General features: G+C 36.0%; 1 protein-coding gene across 1 annotated transcript in view; it reads right to left on the minus strand.

Moving 5' to 3' along the window:
- Nucleotides 1–14,342, minus strand: part of LOC132559406 (cephalotocin receptor 2-like) — a 36,334-nt gene extending 21,992 nt beyond the window's left edge. Inside the window, exon 1 of the mRNA XM_060224018.1 lies at nucleotides 13,821–14,342. Within this exon, the coding sequence (XP_060080001.1) occupies nucleotides 13,821–14,342 (522 nt within the window). The remainder of the gene's footprint in view (nucleotides 1–13,820) is intronic.
- Nucleotides 14,343–21,255: the final 6,913 nt, after the last annotated feature.

Raw genomic sequence — 21,255 nt, forward strand, 5'->3', positions numbered from 1 at the left:
TATTCATATTTCATTCAATCCAAAAACGAAATTCAAAAGACTTTTTTGAATGATTCATAATTTTAGGAATTCAACACGCGTTAGTTCTGTCTTTATCATTTTTGAATGGTTGTTTGGTAGATTTTACACTGTGTCGATCAAAGGTCAGGCCGGTGAGCAGATATTCTTAACTTTCAATATAGGAATCTATATATTGAATTACTGTAGAATTTGGTGTTGTAATATCAAGAAAAATACTGATTCTGGGAAAATTTATTAATGCGAATAACAATGGGAGTAATAAATACAACCATAGTGAAGCGATGATTATTCAATCTTAATACGATTTAGACAATACTTAGAGCCAATATATCTAACAAACACCAAAACCACGTGTAACCCAATCGCCAAATGGCCCATAAAGTGTCCCTATTAAGAGGGCAGCATTCACGAGTGACCTAACATTGTGCAGTATTGAAAGATGGGAAAACCTGTCAAACCAAGACAACTCACAATTAGCTCAAAATGGAAAGAAAGTTAAGATGTTGATCAACATTGGGTTTGGCATTTATCTTTCCAAATGTTAGATTCCTTTGGATATATAAGATGTGTTTATAAAACACTGTGCCTCCGGTTGCAACACAATTCTGAAGTGGAACATTAAATCTGTACTATGTGAAATACTTTACTTCATTGATCATTAAATAAGGACAATGGTGAAGAATGTAGGTCATACGTCACATGGTTAAAAATGTTGGTACCGCCGGAAAGGTCTTGTCACAAGGAACACACGTGCCAAATATGAAAGCCATACCGGGGACATAAAAATGAGATGATGTGTTCAGCATTCTAATGTCTAACGAGTACACATACACGTAAATGTACTTCACGCCAAAAGGCTTTCTATTTCTCCGGCCTTTTAGCAGGCGTCTTAAATAAGGTACAATCGGAAGATTTCGCTCTTCTATTTTTCTCAACGAGGGCAAGAAAACGGTATTGGCTGTTTTATCGCTTCATGAACAACCCCGGAAGTCAATTATTCCGAGCACCTGTCTATAGGAATGTTACATGTCAGCATTAGCCCAAGTGACATAGGGTTTTACATCCTCGGAACAGTAAGGAACATATGACGACGTGGAGACTACAGAGACACATCAAGTAGAAAATATACAAAAAGAAAAGAAAACTGTTGTATCCTAAATTTTGCACTGCAGATCAATTTCGACCTTTTCAATGAAGCATGGATAAAAAGGAAAGCAACAAATAACCGACAACTCTACAAGGATTTGTATTGCTTAAAATTCCATCAACAGCCTGTGTCAACAACTTTCGGTGTGTGCGAGGTGTGTTCATATGCTGAATATTTTTATTTTTGGGAAGATAAAATTAATTCGTGTAAGCCTCCTTATGATAGTTTTGATTCGGACGCAACAAGTATCTTCTATCTTCATTACTAGACGTGTGAAACTGAAGAGAAAAAGGACGAATTTAGGACTGCTCTACACCTGATTCTTAATATTTTGAGTTTATATTGATACTACTTTATTAGCCATGCGTAGATCGGCGATTTCTTTCATTATACTTAAGCGAGAAAAATTTCAGTTCCATATACTTCCGACTAAAAGTATGTTTCGTCAATATATTTTTCTCTTGAAAAATGGAAAACAATTGCAGATCAATTCAGTGATCACAAGTTTATGTTCCGCTCTATGTATTCAACTTTAGAAGTTGTCAATAGAAGGACAAACATATCAAACAGGGTTTCAAAAGATACAGGTTAGTGAAAATTAAGTTTTATGGTTGTCATATTGATCGTATTGAGGAAGATTCGAATTTTTTTGTACGACATGAAGCTGAACGTGTTTGATGCTCGTTAGTTTGTCTGTTGGTTCCGTTGTACGACATGAAGCTGAACGTGTTTGATGCTCGTTAGTTTGTCTGTTGTTTTCGTTGTAGTATGCTTGTTCTCACTTGGAAAAGTGACATAACATGCATGGATTGACCAAGACTTACATGGTGGTATCGTCGATGTAGCTGAAGGCGCTTATATTTACGGAACATCTGGTCTTATTCGCATTGTACATTTCAGTATTCTCTGTTGTTGATATTTTGTTTCAGTTTTATTGAACTTAGGCTTGGATATTGATTTTTTTTAAATGATGCCATTTTTTTCTTTCTTTCTTATGATTTCGTATGAATAATCGAAAGTCATTGCTTGTTTTTTCAGACCATTACGTATCTATATCACTTATCAACATGTAAGACCATCGACTAATAGGATGCAGAATTGATCATTTCCTAACAGACAAGCCTGGCGAATAGCCTTGGCGTTTGTGTGATGAAGAGGGTAAAGTAATGTAGCCATTGAAAAACACAAGACTATCCTTGGTGGCGTAATAACATTCTATTCAGTGTGGCGCAAGATTCAATTTACAAGAACGTTTTGAAATAGCATCGCGACAGCGGCATCCTCATTAATGCTAAAAAATAAAATAAATGAGTATTAAAACATGTTATAGGGTCGTTAAGAGACGACGGCCACGTCAACTCCAAAATCTGCCATTGATCGAGATAAAAGATAGTGAATACTCAAGAACAAATAGGATTTTCTACCTGATGTGTGCAGGTTCTCGTATACCGTACTGTATGTACATATATGTTGTTTTATAATAGTGTGAAGCCAAACACACATAGCATGTTATTGACTTCGCCGCTTCTATCGGGAGCACAGGATCGAAAACTGAGCTGTCACTCTAGAACAGGAACAAAGTGTACAATTGTAAGTACCGTTCCTTCAAAGAAGGATTACAATAGAATAGGCCATTGCCGATACGGTATTCGGCGTTATCTTTAATAAGGTGTGATATGAACAGTGGCGAGTATTTCAGAGTAAATACAATATAGGAAGAAAGTATTTCTTTGGTCATAGACAACTGTCTTCATGATCAGAGTGAGTGTTCAGTGATAAAAAGGTCTGACGTAGAGAAAGGAGATTAAATTAACACTAAATGAAGTGGAAAAGTGACATTATATTGATGTTTTCTCATTGAATCAACTGCCCATGCTTCTGTTTGACGAGAACATATGTGACAAATGTTATCATCATTGCTTACACATTTGTTTTATCTACCAGATTTTTCAGAAAAATGAGGATAGCATCAAAATAAGATAATGGATTTTCAATTTTATACAAAAACATGTTCATATTCAGACAAAAACGAAAATTCGTAATCTTGTATCCAAGAATTGAGCTACATTGTAGTCGTGTCTGTCGATGCAGTTTCGTTATGCATGTGGGAAGGTGAGCAGGGTCATGTGTCTTTACCACAGTTGGTTATTATATTTGCTTTAACCTTGTATCACACTTGAATGGCCTATGTATCATTTCCACGCCCTTTATCGAAAAATTACAAGACTGGAAAGAAACTACTTACAACAGATTAACATGTTGTTACAGACAGATGAAAGAGTAACACTACGGTATAAACAGTAACATTTACATTGATATCGATTTTCAAAAGTACAACCTTATAGCCTTGGCAAATATAGGAGGAGCAACTGTGCAGAATAAATCCAACAATCGTTCAATGCCCGCCTGAATAATTTCAACAACAAATCAACAAAATGTTTCATTTCTCATCCAAATGCGGTTCAGAGTTTTTTGTTGGAAAAACATGAAAAAGAAAACAATCACTATTTCATTCAGATGTTGCGAAATTAGAGGTCGAGGACAATGTTATTCCATATACCAGTCAAGTGACTTCACGCAAACTGCATATGAACCAAAACACCAAAAATATTTAGTCAAAATCAGCGCGAGTGTAGCATGTGGGCATGTGACACATATACCAGATAGGAAATGATGAAACCAAGATTGGATTAAAACATATATAGATAAACTGTACACTTTCAAAACTGATTTGAAATCGCCTTTGTATGCCTCTTTTCACCAAATTAAGATTCCTTTCCGCCACGCAATAGAAAGCTTGAGTACTGACTGTTTTAGGTATTTGACGCATCAAGAGTAAAACCAAATGAAAGAATGTAGAAAGCAGTAAATTTAGAGTGATAAAACGCAGACATATTATCACCCAGATCAACGGTGGTAAAAACCATATTATTCATTTCTTTGGCATGTCGTTAGATTTTTTATGCTGTTCATTGTGTTACAAGGGTTAGGTGTCCCTCCTGACGAGACTCTCGTTATTGTGTTTTGATAGACGTATCTTACAGTAATATAAAGCAGTAAATAACGGTGGGTTTGTATTGGTAATTTGTTGTAATCTCTGTCCCTACTCCAATACCACAGAATAAAATAATAGATAAATCGCGATCAAATATCTTTCAATCTATTAACATCCGCTGATATGTTTATCTAATCGAAATTAATTTGGCTTTTGGCCAAAACGTTTGTCAGTCGGTTCGCGACAACTTTGACGAAAACCAACCTTCCAATCCGACAGGACGCGAAGGCATTAGACGTGGTTTCAATTATAATTCAAGGTTTCCATTTATTGCTATGGAATCAAAACAATTGACTCAAGATTTGTTTGCTATTTAACAAACTCGGCGGCTCCGACGGATTGCTCTCGATGAAGACAAATTGGATTTGAAGTTGCTTAATCGGGATTGATTTACACTTATTTTCAACAGAATTATTTTGTTAAATAGATTATCTTCCTCGTATATCGAGATACTATCATTAAGATAAAGTGACCAATGCAGATACAACTGGGCGTCTAGTTTTATCAAGTGCTAGCATCACTAATGATGATGAATGTAATACTGAATAGGCATGTACATTACACTTTTACAATCATTGTAGGGATATCAGGACTTTTCCGGTCATCTGTGGTCTTTTACGATTTGTTCAAATTAAAATCTACAAAGTAAATCAAATAATACAATTGCTTTTTATTCCATCATACATGTTAACAACATGTTAGCATTAAGTATTTAAATCACCATCCTTGATACATGTATGTATATATTAAGAGATAGTCATAGTTTACTTTTCTTTTACTAACGTTTTGCTACTTTTATTTCTATATACGAAAATTACAACATAAACAATTGAATGTGATCGAAATAATGGTTAATATGTTCGGAAGCTACATTTTTGACAGATGTTGCCGAAATGTTCATCAGCTCCCTAGAGGCCCGAATCTAAGATTAAAATCGTAGTACTTGTTAGGTTAGACTGAAGTTGATTTCTGTATATTGAGGCCTGTAACCATATTATCTAAAATATTGTGATTCCAAACTCCAAACTTAAACATATTTAACAAATTACACTGCTCGGAAGGTAAATATGACATTTATCTTTACTGCATATCAGTGGTATACTTGATCGTTACTAAATCCTTTGCTTCCTATAATTTTACTAAAGTTTATACATGTATATACTTAATATCCCATATTCACAAGGAAATAGGAAAGTTTGTGAAATGTCGACGTTTGGAATTTATTGTTGATGCCAGGACATGGATGCATTGATTACAGTGTGGGTTTCACAACAAATTATTCTTGTTATAAATTCTTTACACTTTAGTGCTATTACTTTCGATGGATGTACTAGCTAGACTACGTAATATTTTCTGGAAAAAAAAATCATGCGTTTTTCAAGTGAGAAGCGGTAGGTAATATCGACAGAAATATATCTGTTAACGGACATGCAACTGAACTAAGTCCTAATCTCATACTTAAACGACCTTATGCGCGCTTGGCATTTAGATAGCGAAATCTCTTCACAGCGTTATGAATGTGAATTGGGTGCAATCACCAATGAGCGTGCTATTTAAAACATATTACACAGTATGTTCGCATTATCACGCTTTTCGTATAGGAAATTGTCAGCTGTCAGACAATGTTGTTGATGAAAATGATGGGAAGTTTTACCGGCATAATGATAGTTCCGGTGATGTATACCTTGTTCGCATTTGAGGACCTCGCATGAATTACTTGTATTCACCAAGAATTTACATATATGTGGTTGTCGTCGAAAAAGCAGAATATGCTAACTCTTCCTGAACACCCGGTCTTCTCCTTGTACTTTGTTCTGGAGTCTCCTTGAACATAACGATTTTGCTCATATGTTGCCCAAGCTTTGTTGACTTTGAATGTGGATTATGATTAAGTTGATATGTTTGTATTTTCTTAAATGCTTTTGTTTTGTTTTTGTTTTTTTATTTACACAAGAAAGAATGTAAATTTTATGATGACTAAGGATGAAATAACTCCCTTTTAGTTTTAAAGCATAAACAATTATAGGAAATATCGGTTTCATAATTGTTTTGGCCATTTCTTCAACTATTTCTTTTTTATTCCTGATGTGCATGCGATTCATTATAAAACGGATAAAGAACAATACCGTGATGACCATTTTATATTGTTTATTATAGAATATGTTTTCCGTTCATTTATTTTAGCTGTATTTCACGTACCGTATAATATCACTTGTACAATCTTACTGTAAGTATATCACATTGTTGCAATTATTTAAGTATATTCTCACCATAGTACTGGTATGTCATAGTTGCCTTTGTTATCTGGATTTTTCTATTGTTCTAAAGGTGGTTCTGGTACATATATATATTTCTATAAATAATATTCGTTAGTATACTTTTAGAACACGCTTCAATATACTTTCTGTCAGCGATCAAGGCTTAATAAAAGTTGTCTGACTTCCCTCTCTTGTTGTAATTGACCCAAAACAACAAGTTATATATAGATTATACCTCCAAATTACCATACGTCAAAAACATCTACAGTTACAAAACTGAAATCAGAAATGGTGTTCATCATTTTTCTTGTATTTTAGTATATGCAGTATTCATGTGGTTTCCTGTCGCAATATCCAATTAGTGGCGAAACGTGCGTTTGAAAGCGTGTGAATTTAGCATTAACTCTTCAAAAGGTGCTTATGCAAGGATGATGAAATATTTAGATGCACGGAAACTTAATATCTTCATGAGCTTAGAAATTATATTAAATCTTTAATTAACGAATTAACAGCCTCTCATTTTCAATCCAAAATAGCATTTAAGAATTACGTGTAATTTAAGACGGGGTTGTTGAAAAAAGTCTACGCTTAATGCCTTATGCGTTATGGATGACAGTTATCGTATCCAATCTTGTACATATCTGACATGAGAGCACAAAATTGCCATTGAAACAAATATCTTGACATGGCTTACTCATCAACGACCATTTCTGGACTAGGAAGAATATGCATGATGTACATTATTGCATATGGTGAGGCGCAAGCACCATATCGTGTGTCCCTTGCAGATCAGAAGTGGTTTCTCCGAAATTCGATATGAAGGAGACATCCAGAGCCTAAGAATACGGTCTGTTGTCTTCCACTGCATGATTGAAAAATGCGACATAATATAGGTTATTGGCCGAATCGGGGATTTCGTTTACCACCGGGATAAGGAAGAGATCAAACTAGAACTCCTTCCCTCTTTATTTCAAAGCTGTGTTTTTCCTTTCTCCTATTTGCTTTCTAAATTACTTTATGATTCATCATCACGACAATTTTTACATAACCCAGGATGCGAGGACGTTACATTCTTTACAAGTACTCGTCAGGACAGTCGGAAATCGTCTTTTAATTATAAATTGTATTCAGCTTTTAAACCCACATACTGATGAAGTGTATATACAGCCAATAACCGTTGATATCATTAGGTATCGATGTTAAACACATGTTCAAAGATAACTGTAGGTTGGTTAGTCATGTGTGCTTCTTTAGACAAAAATCATACAAGGTGAACTGGTTGAACAAGTCGGTTATTTTCACACTGACGATTTCAATATAATGTCTATACAGTTTTACGATAGTCAACATGTAACTATTTTCTTGGTGTTTATCAAGTGATGTAGGCAACTTTGCGTTTCAAGTTATATCTATATAGATTACTTTGTGCTATCATTCTGTTGGCATGCTGGTATTTTCTTTTGTTGTTTTCTATTGTATACGATAATTTAGTCGACACATCTGAAGTTATATGATGGAGCAAGGTCAACATGATATAGATGTTGATATGGTTACAATTGTAAATTGCTATTAAGTCACAAAAATATTTCTTTTCAAAGTAATTTCTTCGTTATATGTATGATATTTGGCTGCATATTTTACAGTCGATGCGGTAATGTTAATGACAGCGTATATTGGAGATAGCTTCAAGACTAGTAATTAATTTACAGTTATGTCGATGTCCTGATGCCATGATAGCACCGAATTTATTTCTTCATTACATTCCATCTGTCAGAAAAACACAATAGCTTATATCAGAAGTAACGTTTGGCCAGACAAACATACAAAATGAATTTAAATCTATCTAACAAGAAGACGTATGATTTGACATTGCTGATTTCAGGGAATCCTGGTCTGCTTAAGTCTCTTTTTTCAAATAACTAATCGTTCGTAATGAATCCTTTGGCAACGTTTTTGGTTTTCAGTTTTAGCATTTAGTTAATCATTCATTTCTGTGACCAAGATTTTGTGTTCTGGCCCCAAAACAAAACCCAAACCTGACCAAGGATCATGAAACGATCTTTAGTCTGAAAATGTATTAAGCTTTTTATTTTGCCAATCACAGCTTATGCCAGAAAAGATACGTCTTATGTGAATGGCAGAGTAAACACTTCGGTCTAGGATTGTTTCATAATTCCCATGCCAGTTCTCTTGTAGAGTTAAAAAGTAAGCTGACATTCTTTTAGATCAACAAAGAACAACATTCATTATGAACGTGTCTTGTACATGGAAGCGTAGACCGCTTTGATCGATTAACTCCATTCTAGAGAATATCTTATTTCATCCGATGTTATCCGATTTATTCGCGTAACATGAGAAGATTTTAACTGACAGATCAGAGGGTCGATCAGTTACGTAATGCACGTCTTCTGACCTATCACCCGAAAAACACGCAGACAGACAAATGATAAATCTCAATGTGTAAGTATGACTATAACACGTCAGCATGTGATAGAATTATCAAAAACCACCATCTTTCAGAAGATACCGACCACAGGCTGGCTTATGATGGGAAAATGAACAGACGGGAGTTCAGCGGGAGCCATTTCGTTGACTCCGTAAGTGACATTAGTTAACATTATAGCTGTTGCAATATTGACGCAATTCTCCAGCAATATTTTAAAGATTTGTTTAGTTGTAAACGTTTCGCGGCTTATGTTCATGCAAATTAAAGTGTTGACTTGACCCTGTGATATAAAAGAAGGACTATTTTCGTGATATGATCATGATACATCAATATAAAGTTAACAGTGGTGTAACATCTTGCTTCCGTTATACTGGATATCATCAAAACACGGCAAGCCATTATAATAGTGAAGCAGGGCCTTTAGCCACACCGTTGTTACTACCTATTAAACAAACCAAATGATGTCCTTATTCTTATCCCTCTAGATAATCACATATTGCAGCCTAATAAACAACTCCATTAAACAGAAATGACGCGGAAACTTCGAAGGGTCATTGACGCCTGATAGGAATTTGATGCTTGACATTTACCAACCGTTTCCTCCAAACAAAATGGCTGGTAATTGGGGGAAAAACATATTAACATATATGATCACTCAGGTATATGTACTTGAAACCGATAAATTAATTTTGATGGTTGATTAGTGGATGCCAAAAATTATTAATCTTGTGAACTCCTTTTGTTAGATCAAAACATCGGATTACAATGGGAGAGGGTCACTACTCAATCCAAAAAATACCGGTACTGAAATCACATCATCTGTCCGTAAAGGAAAACTCCGTCGCTTATCAATCATATCAGAATTATGATCCTTTGGTTTTCGCAAGGTTAGGTCGCATCGGGATTCCGAGGACAAAACCATAGCCCGAATGATTAAAACAGACGCTATTTAACGCCGTTTGTCTGGATGTTGGGATATGGATCAGACCGATGACTATCACACAAGAGCAGGCAAACCAAAGACATTGCTGTTGATGTTACACAAAGACAAGATCAGCGCAACCAATAAAAGTAACCGCAAACATGTTATACTACGAATTCCCATTGGTGAAGTTATCGGTTTCACCCGTGAAGAAGAGTTACAAAAGACTATATCAGATATCCGTTTGGATTGATGGCTTTGTTATCTGCTAGGAATTAAGAATGTATCTTTTATCATGTGAAATGACAGATATGATCTGATATACTCCCTATGAGGCATTGACCACAGAAATCCTTTACTAGACAATGACCTGGTACCCTCTAGTTTTTCGACTTTAAATCATGTTACAGTCATTAATTCAAAGATAATTCCTCACAGTACTGAAGTGATAATATCTCGATTCACAAAAAAAACCAAGGTAAAAAGAGGGTGCGTAAGTGTTAATCATAATACCCTACAAAGCACCACGGGTTAATGGGATCACACGTTCCTTGTAATAACCAATTTTTGTATTTCGATCAATGATATTAATATATTTTACTAAGACATACAATAGTCACAAATGAACCATTGATGGACATTAACGTACAGGTACATGAAGTGAAATTAATCCATGGCACTTCTATTTGATAAATGCAGAAAATCTAAATCGACACACAGAGATGAAGTTAATTTGATATTTTTTATATCTTCACGTACATTATTTGAAAAATAAACAAATCAATAGATAAACCTGGATGCTAAAGCTTGTCAAATGTACATATATAATAGAAGGATGCTTTTTCCAATCAAACTATTTTCGTGTTTTTTAAAAATCTTGAATACGGCCACAGATTAATATTGTTTAGATTAAAAGGGAGAAATTGAAAATGAATACAAAACAAGACAAGCTATATTATAAATCCGCAATTCGGCACAAGGTCTAGACACGTAACAATGGTATAGAAAAAACACGAACTATACATAGTAATAGAAAATAAAAGATGGATCGTCTTGACATCACCTTGTAAAAATTCTCGATAGATCATTTACAAACAAGGATTAAGACATCCTCTTATTTCATTCAGTAACGCGTAATAAATGAGATACTGTATCGATGGCCTCCGATCACGTGATCGGTATATCAAATGATGATGTATCTACACGAGGGAATTCCCCAGAAATATTGGTTTTATGTACTATAGTGTATCATTACTATCGTTTCCAGTCGTCAACTGTTCATTTAACTTTTTATCGCTGCCTGGGACATGTGAACATGTCATGCAGGCTCAGTATAGGACAGAAATGTTTAATTAAACCCCAGGGTTCAAGGAAGACAATAAAATGTATTTCGTGTTAAATCTCGTTAGTTGTCTGTGTTCAGTTGTATACCTTGTTCAAAGATTATATGACGGGTGTCGTCGATGAAGCAGAAGACGCTCACTTTTCCGAAACACCTGGGTCCGTATTCACGAAACCATTCTCATGCCCAAGCATAGATTTTGTGCTCAAGCAAACTTTTTTTATAATTCATCTAAATAATATAAAATAATACAAATGTCAAATATAAACATTGAATATAGCTTTGACTTGAAGTCCTTTCAAAATTGTTTCTAAATCTTTGGTAAAATCAGCCTTATTTATCAATTTTTAACTTCGACAAGACATAAGGCTTGAGTACAAAATGCATGCTTGAGTATGAGAACGGCTTCATGAATACAGGCCCTGGTCTCATTCTCCTTGAAATTTTTCAGTAGTATCACTTGTAAATCGCTCTTGATCCATAGTTGCTCTTGTTTTATTGATTTTTAAGTTGGGATTATGATTACGTTGATATGTCGGAACTTAATTGTTTTTTACCTTAAATTACCTGATCGTTCAATCCTCTTATTGTAACCCTGCATTCTATTTTGCAGATTGTTAGAGTATTTTCATGTAGAAGGGCCATAGAATACGTTAATTAAGAAAATGGTTATGTAGTTGGTTTTGCTTATTTGATAAATTGTGAATAGATCGCGTCGTGTCCGTGCTATTGTACATATCAAAGTAAGTCATTCGTGGCACGTTTTACCTGTGCGCGCGAGTGCTATTTCGGGGTGTAACTGACTTTGCCTGTGTGGTAGTGGTCACGTGTGATAGTTCTGACGGACTTTGACGAAGTTGTTTGATTGGTCGAAAGGTTTTTTTTTCGACTGTATTTACGTTTCTTTTGTGTTCTGACACTCTTGAATTTGTCTTTGTTGGAGGTCTTTATTACAAGTGGTAAGACAGTCATATTTTGGTTTCATTTCTACTTTGAGTATTTCCCCGTGTGGTTTATTGAGTGAGCAAATAATGCTATTGCTATTCGTTTTCCATGGGTAATGTAATCAACGTCTATCGGATGTGACATGCGTTAACGCACGATGTTGTAAGTGTGTTGTTTTGTTTACTGGAATTAACAAGTATTCGATCTATTTGATTTGTGCAAATGAAAGTAAAATAAAACCATTAAACTATTTCTCTTACATAGTCAGTAATTCGTCTAATAGCAGGTGCGCTATGTATGTGTTGTGAGAGAAATGTGGCGTTCAGTAAAGCTTATCGTCTTTTATTGTTTGTTTCGGAATGGTTCTTTTAAATCTTTCGATCGAATAAATGTGAAGAGTGAACACATTGACTTTGTCGTCATTAGACACATATAATCCGCTACATGTATAAAAATACACCGGTGCTATCTGTACGTTTATTTTTTTTTATATTGCTACAAATAACAAAGACGCACATTACAATACACAGCGTATCACGTCAAGATGGGGTATCCTTCTAAGGTTAAAGAAAGCAATTACGGTCTACATGTACGACTTTTCGGCAGAAACCTTTGTTCCGTTTTTCTAAATTTCGCAGTTATTGAAATGCTGAAGCGATCCAATAATGACAGACGTATATAAGCACTATTTAAATCGATTACTACAAGCATGTGGCTAACTTAATACAGAAAGACTACACTGTATAGGATAATCATGGAAACTGTTTGTAGAAAAGACATCGTAGAAGTAGAAGTCATTTTAGAATATCAATTTTTCTGTACATTATTAGGTACAGGATAAATAACTAAGTATATACTGTATGTACATACCGCTAATACCTCAGGCGTCTTGTAATTCTGTTTATTTATATACATGTAGTATTTAAGTAGCATTGTTTTATCACTTAATAATATACCTCCCATGCCTACATTGAGTAAATCCATTTCTAATATAATCATAATTACTGGTAGAGATCTGCTTGGTTTTCATGACGTTCCATCATAACAATAAACGTAAGTATATTCAATATGCTTGGATTCTATAATTAGACGATAGTGTGCTTCATTATCTGGTTAAGATATTAATTTATGAATTATTTAAGTATTATCTATTTTGGTATACTCAGCGGTAACGATATGAAAAAAAAGATTGTTGCAAAATTATTACAGCTACAAGTTATAACGAGGCATCAGCGAGGAAAAAAGGAAATCACACATAGAGAACAGCGGGATTATGTACCTAATGAATACAGTGGCACGTGGATTATATGAAACTTACTATAATTGCTTTTTCTTCGGCTTTCCATTTAATTTTATTAATGTCTTTTCTTGTATCCAAAGCTAGGGATAGAGAACATAATTAGACTGGTATGTGTCCATGTAATACATCTAGCTCTTTAATGGTGTTTTCTTGAATGGAGCCGATTGGAAGACACATCCCCAGTGTAATTAATATGTACATTGAAAACAGCACCTAAATGAGACTTTATGTGAACATCCGCATTCTGTTTTCTTTCCACTGAAAAAAAATCTCGACTGAATATTTCTGTGATAATATCAAGCTACTTTGTCAGTTATAAAAAGCAGTTGTAGTAGATATATTTTTGAAGTAATTAAAAAAGTTGGAGGTGAAATTTTTACTTACCGCAATAGGTGTCTTCAATGGACGCAATATCGCCTGGTGACGGTCAATGGCAATGACCACTAACATATTTGTACTAGCCATCAGAGTGAAACTCTGACAAAACTTTACCATCTTACAGAGAAATGCCCCAGCTCTCCATTCTCGATTGTCCTGGTATTCCCATATCAGCTGGGTCAGAACTGCAAGGAACATTACAGCTAAATCAGCAATGGTCAGGTTAAGTATGAAACTGTTTACGCGTGACAGACTGTTCATCCTAGTCTTTAGACGGCGGTTGTTGGACATCCACGCTAACACCATGATGCCTCCGAGTGTCCCTAGGATCAAAGTTATGTACAAGTTGATGATCCTGATTTTTTTGTTGTACTCTTTATCGTGAACAGACCGGCATCTGGTGACGTTTCCAGTATCATTGGAAAATCCGAATGGGTCTATGGTGGTCATCAGATAGTCTATATCACTCATATTGGAGTTTTCTTGAACCATCCCGGACGAGTAAGAGTGCAGGGACATGGTGGACATTCTCTAAGTTATGACGTCAGAACCTGTCAACAAAGACATACCTACGTTTTATATAGTTGTTCTGTAGGTCATTATATAATAAATATATTGTGAGCATAGATATGCAAAATTGTATCGATGAATTTTAAAACATGCGGAGAAGAGGGAGGGGAGGGGATAATATGTTTCGATCTATTTTACTCCAATGATGTCATTTGGACAAGTTACAAGACCACGTGTTTCTTCTGTTTCTTAATCTGGGGATTCACGTTTTGAATTAACCAGTCGTGTTGGGATTGATGTAAATCTATAGTTGTCAGCAACCATGAAGGCGGTTTGTCTGAGATCATACCATCCAATCATTAGCATGTACAAAGTCTACTAGTTGGCAGCACGTGACATTTTGGATAATTTCCAATCCTATTTTCTCTAACAATACATATCACTTTTCTGGCACCCTATCAAGTACACTAACCTCCCAAACCCTGCTGTTTTATCATGTAAATAGCATAAATACGTGTGTGTTAGTCTTTTTTTGTTTTAATGACTACAATTCGCATGAACGAATTGTTACAATTTACCAACCGTCATGTGTTCAAGGTTAACCAGTTTAGAGTAGGAAAGTAATTTGAAAAATAAATTAAACTTGCCTCCAAACTCTGCTTTTATCTCCTTACCAGAACAAATAGAAATAAAAAAAAATCCACACAATGTATATAAACACGACGAAACCCCCAAATTTTCAGATCATAAAACGGGATTCCATTAATGGCGAATATACCTGACATTAAAAAAAGTCATGAGTTTAAAAGCTTTTCCAACACGGAGGTGACACAGCTCAATGTATATTAGTAGAACGAAAATTGCTAAGTAAGAAAAAGCCATCCCGTGTAAGACATTGACAAATGATAATGATATGAATTTATCAGAAAATCTAGTGAAGCTTTGAGTTAATTTGATATATATTACGATTCCATAGGTGAGATTACTTGCCACGAGATGACTGCCAGAAAGACCATAAATCTATCTCGCTACTGAAATCCTTTTCGATAGGTCTTGCGTTATGAAACTGCGGCTTTGGAAGCAGGAGTATTCGAGAATGAAAACAGATTTCAACACTCTAATTACGTATATAACACATCGTCTCGTTGGAAATGTAGCATATTTTGGTGAAACTAAACGAATTATAGGATTTGCTTTTCTGCAGACATATACCGACCAATCAAGCATATTTCGCCAACGGCCAATAACCAGTTTTATAGATACAAAATTGAACGGCTATTCTCATTTAATAATTTGATTCCTCTAAAATGTCCGATCAAGGTCGGCTACCGGCGCCAAGCCGGAAAAATCATTATTGAATCATCTCTCCAATTTCATCTTGTTTTAAGCGCAGTATTGAAGATCGCTGCAGTCGTTTACTGATTGCCCTACAACAAATGTCTGAAAACACTTTACACAGCAATGTCAGTCAATTGTCAAACACCAGTTAATATACCAACGATCAAAATGATTACAATATCTATATGATTAGTTGGTGACAATGTTCAAATATGATGATATGTTATGATTTCACGTGTCTTGTTTCTAACATGTCCTGTATGCATTCAGTTCTAGACGTGTCCTGTTTCGTATCCTGATGTCTTCCTATCCTTATTTCTACGTATTTTCTTTCTATTCTGTTTTTATAAATATCCCCATTTTCAACATATTCTGATTTCTACGTTTCATGATTTCAGTTTCTAGATATCAAGTTTTCTACATACAGTCATGTATCCTGTTTTTTTATTCTACGTATTTCGATTGATATATTTCTCGTTTTCTAAATATCTTGTTTTTCTCCATACCGTGTTTTCCATATATTCGCTTCTCCGTGAATCTACGGAAGGGAATTGAGGAAAAATAATACCAGACAGTGATGAAGAAAGACATTACCAGGGAGTGATGATGAAATACAGTACCAGGGAGTGATGATGAAATACAGAACCAGGGAGTGATGATGAAATACAGAACCAGGGAGTGATGATGAAATACAGTACAAGGGAGTGATGATGAAATACAGTACCAGGGAGTGATGATGAAATACAGAACCAGAGAGTGATGATGAAATACAGTATCAGGGAGTGATGATGAAATACAGAACCAGGAAGTGATGATGAAATACAGTACTAGGGATTGATGATGAAATACAGTACCAGAAAGTGATGATGAAATACAGAACCAGGGAATGATGATGAAATACAGAACCAGGGAGTGATGATGAAATACAGTACCAGGAAGTGATGATGAAATACAGTATAAGGGAGTGATGATGAAATACAGTATAAGGGAGTGATGATGAAATACAGTATAAGGGAGTGATGATGAAATACAGTACCAGACAGTGATGATGAAATACAGAACCAGGAAGTGATGATGAAATACAGAACCAGGGAGTGATGATGAAATACAGATCCAGGGAGTGATGATGAAATACAGAACCAGAAAGTGATGATGAAATACAGAACCAGGGAGTGGTGATGAAATACAGTTACAGGGAGTGATGATGAAATACAGTACTAGGGATTGATGATGAAATACAGTACCAGGGAGTGATGATGAAATACAGAACCCAAGAGTGATGATGAAATACATTACCAGAGAGTGATGATGAAATACAGATCCAGGGAGTGATGATGAAATACAGAACCAGGAAGTGATGATGAAATACATTAACAGGGAGTGATGGGGAAATACAGTTACAGAGAGTGATGATGAAATACAGAACCAGGGAGTGGTGATGAAATACAGTACTAGGCAGTGATGATGAAATACAGTACCAGGGAGTGATGATGAAATACAAAATCAGGGAGTGATGATGAAATACAGTACCAGGGGGTGATAACGAAATACAGAACCAGGGAATGATGATGAAATACAGAACCAGGGACTGGTGATGAAATACAGTACTAGGGATTGATGATGAAATACAGTTCAAGGGAGTGATGATGAAATACAGTACCAGGGAGTGGTGATGAAATACAGTACCAGGGAGTGATGATGAAATACAGAACCAGAGACTAATGATGAAATACAGAACCAGAGAATGATGATGAAATACAGAACCAGGGAGTGATGATGAAATACATAACCAGAGAATGATGATGAAATACAGAACCAGGGAGTGATGATGAAATACATTACCAGGGAGTGATGATGAAATACAGAACCCGGGAGTGATGATGAAATACATTACCAGAGAGTGATGATGAAATACAGAACCAAAGAGTGATAATGAAATACAGAACCAGGAAGTGATGATGAAATACAGTACCAGGGAGTGATAATGAAATACAGAACCAGGGAATGATGATGAAATACAGAACCAGGGAGTGGTGATGAAATACAGTACTAGGGATTGATGATGAAATACATTACCAGGGAGTGATGAGGAAATACAGTACCAAGGAGTGATGATGAAATACAGAACCAGGGAGTGGTGATGAAATACAGTACCAGGGAGTGATGATGAAATACAGTACCAGGGAGTGATAATGAAATACAGAACCAGGGAATGATGATGAAATACAGAACCAGGGAGTGGTGATGAAATACAGTACTAGGGATTGATGATGAAATACAGTACCAGGGATTGATGATGAAATACAGTTCAAGGGAGTGATGAGGAAATACAGTACCAGGGAGTGGTGATGAAATGCAGTACTAGGGATTGATGATGAAATACAGTACCAGGGAGTGATGTTGAAATACAGAACCAGAGAGTGATGTTGAAATACAGTACCAGGGAGTGATGAGGAAATACAGTACCAAGGAGTGATGATGAAATACAGAACCAGGGAGTGGTGATGAAATACAGTACCAGGGAGTGATAATGAAATACAGAACCAGGGAATGATGATGAAATACAGAACCAGGGAGTGGTGATGAAATACAGTACTAGGGATTGATGATGAAATACAGTACCAGGGATTGATGATGAAATACAGTTCAAGGGAGTGATGATGAAATACAGTACCAGGGAGTGGTGATGAAATGCAGTACTAGGGATTGATGATGAAATACAGTACCAGGGAGTGATGATGAAATACAGTATCAGGGAGTGATGATGAAATACAGTACCAGGGAGTGGTGATGAAATACAGTACTAGGGATTGATGATGAAATACAGTATCAGGGAGTGATGATGAAATACAGAACCAAAGAGTGATGATGAAACTTAGAACCAGAGACTGATGATGAAATACATTACCAGGGAGTGATGATGAAATACAGTATCAGGGAGTGATGATGAAATACATTACCAGGGATTGATGATGAAATACAGTATCAGGGAGTGATGATGAAATACAGAACCAAAGAGTGATGATGAAACTTAGAACCAGAGACTGATGATGAAATACATTACCAGGGAGTGATGATGAAATACAGAACCCGGGAGTGATGATGTAATACATTACCAGGGAGTGATGATGAAATACAGAACCCGGGAGTGATGATGAAATACATTACCAGAGAGTGATGATGAAATACAGAACCAAAGAGTGATGATGAAATACAGAGCCAGGAAGTGATGATGAAATACAGAACCAGGAAGTGATGAGGAAATACAGTACCAGGGAGTGATGATGAAATACAGTATCAGGGAGTGATGATGAAATACAGTACCAGGGAGTGATGTTGAAATACAGAACCAGAGAGTGATGTTGAAATACAGTACCAGGGAGTGATGATGAAATACAGTATAAGGGAGTGATGATGAAATACAGTACCAGATAGTGATGATGAAATACATTACCAGAGAGTGATGATGAAATACAGAACCAGGGAGTGATGATGAAATACAGTACCAGAGAGTGATGATGAAATACAGAACCAGGAAGTGATGAGGAAATACAGAACCAGGGAGTGATGATGAAATACAGTATCAGGGAGTGATGATGAAATACAGTACCAGAGAGTAATGATGAAATACAGTATCAGGGAGTGATGATGAAATACAGAACCAGGAAGTGATGATGAAATACAGTACCAGGGAGTGATGATGAAATACAGAACCAGGGAGTGATGATGAAATACAGTATCAGGGAGTGATGATGAAATACAGAACCAGGGAGTGATGATGAAATACAGATCCAGGGAGTGATGATGAAATACAGAACCAGAAAGTGATGATGAAATACAGAACCAGGGAGTGGTGATGAAATACAGTTACAGGGAGTGATGATGAAATACAGTACTAGGGATTGATGATGAAATACAGTACCAGGGAGTGATGATGAAATACAGAACCCGGGAGTGATGATGAAATACATTACCAGAGAGTGATGATGAAATACAGATCCAGGGAGTGATGATGAAATACAGAACCAGGAAGTGATGATGAAATACATTAACAGGGAGTGATGAGGAAATACAGTTACAGGGAGTGATGATGAAATACAGAACCAGGGAGTGGTGATGAAATACAGTACTAGGCAGTGATGATGAAATACAGTACCAGGGAGTGATGATGAAATACAGAATCAGGGAGTGATGATGAAATACAGTACCAGGGAGTGATAACGAAATACAGAACCAGGGAATGATGATGAAATACAGAACCAGGGAGTGGTGATGAAATACAGTACTAGGGATTGATGATTAAATACAGTTCAAGGGAGTGATGATGAAATACAGTACCAGGGAGTGGTGATGAAATACAGTACCAGGGAGTGATGATGAAATACAGAACCAGAGACTAATGATGAAATACAGAACCAGAGAATGATGATGAAATACAGAACCAGGGAGTGATGATGAAATACATAACCAGAGAATGATGATGAAATACAGAACCAGGGAGTGATGATGAAATACAGATCCAGGGAGTGATGATGAAATACATTACCAGGGAGTGATGATGAAATACAGAACCCGGGAGTGATGATGAAATACATTACCAGAGAGTGATGATGAAATACAGAACCAAAGAGTGATAATGAAATACAGAACCAGGAAGTGATGATGAAATACATTACCAGGGAGTGATGAGGAAATACAGTACCAAGGAGTGATGATGAAATACAGAACCAGGGAGTGGTGATGAAATACAGTACTAGGGATTGATGATGAAATACAGTACCAGGGAGTGATGATGAAATACAGTAATAGGGAGTGATAATGAAATACAGAACCAGGGAATGATGATGAAATACAGAACCAGGGAGTGGTGATGAAATACAGTACTAGGGATTGATGATGAAATACAATACCAGGGATTGATGATGAAATACAGTTCAAGGGAGTGATGATGAAATACAGTACTAGGGAGTGGTGATGAAATGCAGTACTAGGGATTTATGATGAAATACATTACCAGAGAGTGATGATGGAATACAGTATCAGGGAGTGATGATGAAATACAGTACCAGGGAGTGATGATGAAATACATTACCAGGGAGTGATGATGAAATACAGAACCAGAGAGTGATGATGAAATACAGAACCAGGGAGTGATGTTGAAATACAGAACCAGAGAGTGATGTTGAAATACAGTACCAGGGAGTGATGATGAAATACAGTATAAGGGAGTGATGATGAAATACAGTACCAGACAGTGATGATGAAATACATTACCAGAGAGTGATGATGAAATACAGAACCAGGGAGTGATGATGAAATACAGTACCAGAGAGTGATGATGAAATACAGAACCAGGAAGTGATGATGAAATACAGTACCAGAGAGTAATGATGAAATACAGTATCAGGGAGTGATGATGAAATACAGAACCAGGAAGTGATGATGAAATACAGTACCAGGGAGTGATGATGAAATACAGAACCAGGGAGTGATGATGAAATACAGTATCAGGGAGTGATGATGAAATACAGTACCAGAGAGTGATGATGAAATACAGAACCAGGGAATGATGATGAAATACAGAACCAGGAAG

The sequence above is a fragment of the Ylistrum balloti genome, unplaced genomic scaffold (genome assembly GCF_031769215.1).
Source record: "Ylistrum balloti isolate Yb309-2 unplaced genomic scaffold, AGI_CSIRO_Ybal_v1 Utg370906, whole genome shotgun sequence".
NCBI classification, from domain to species: Eukaryota; Metazoa; Mollusca; class Bivalvia; order Pectinida; family Pectinidae; genus Ylistrum; species Ylistrum balloti.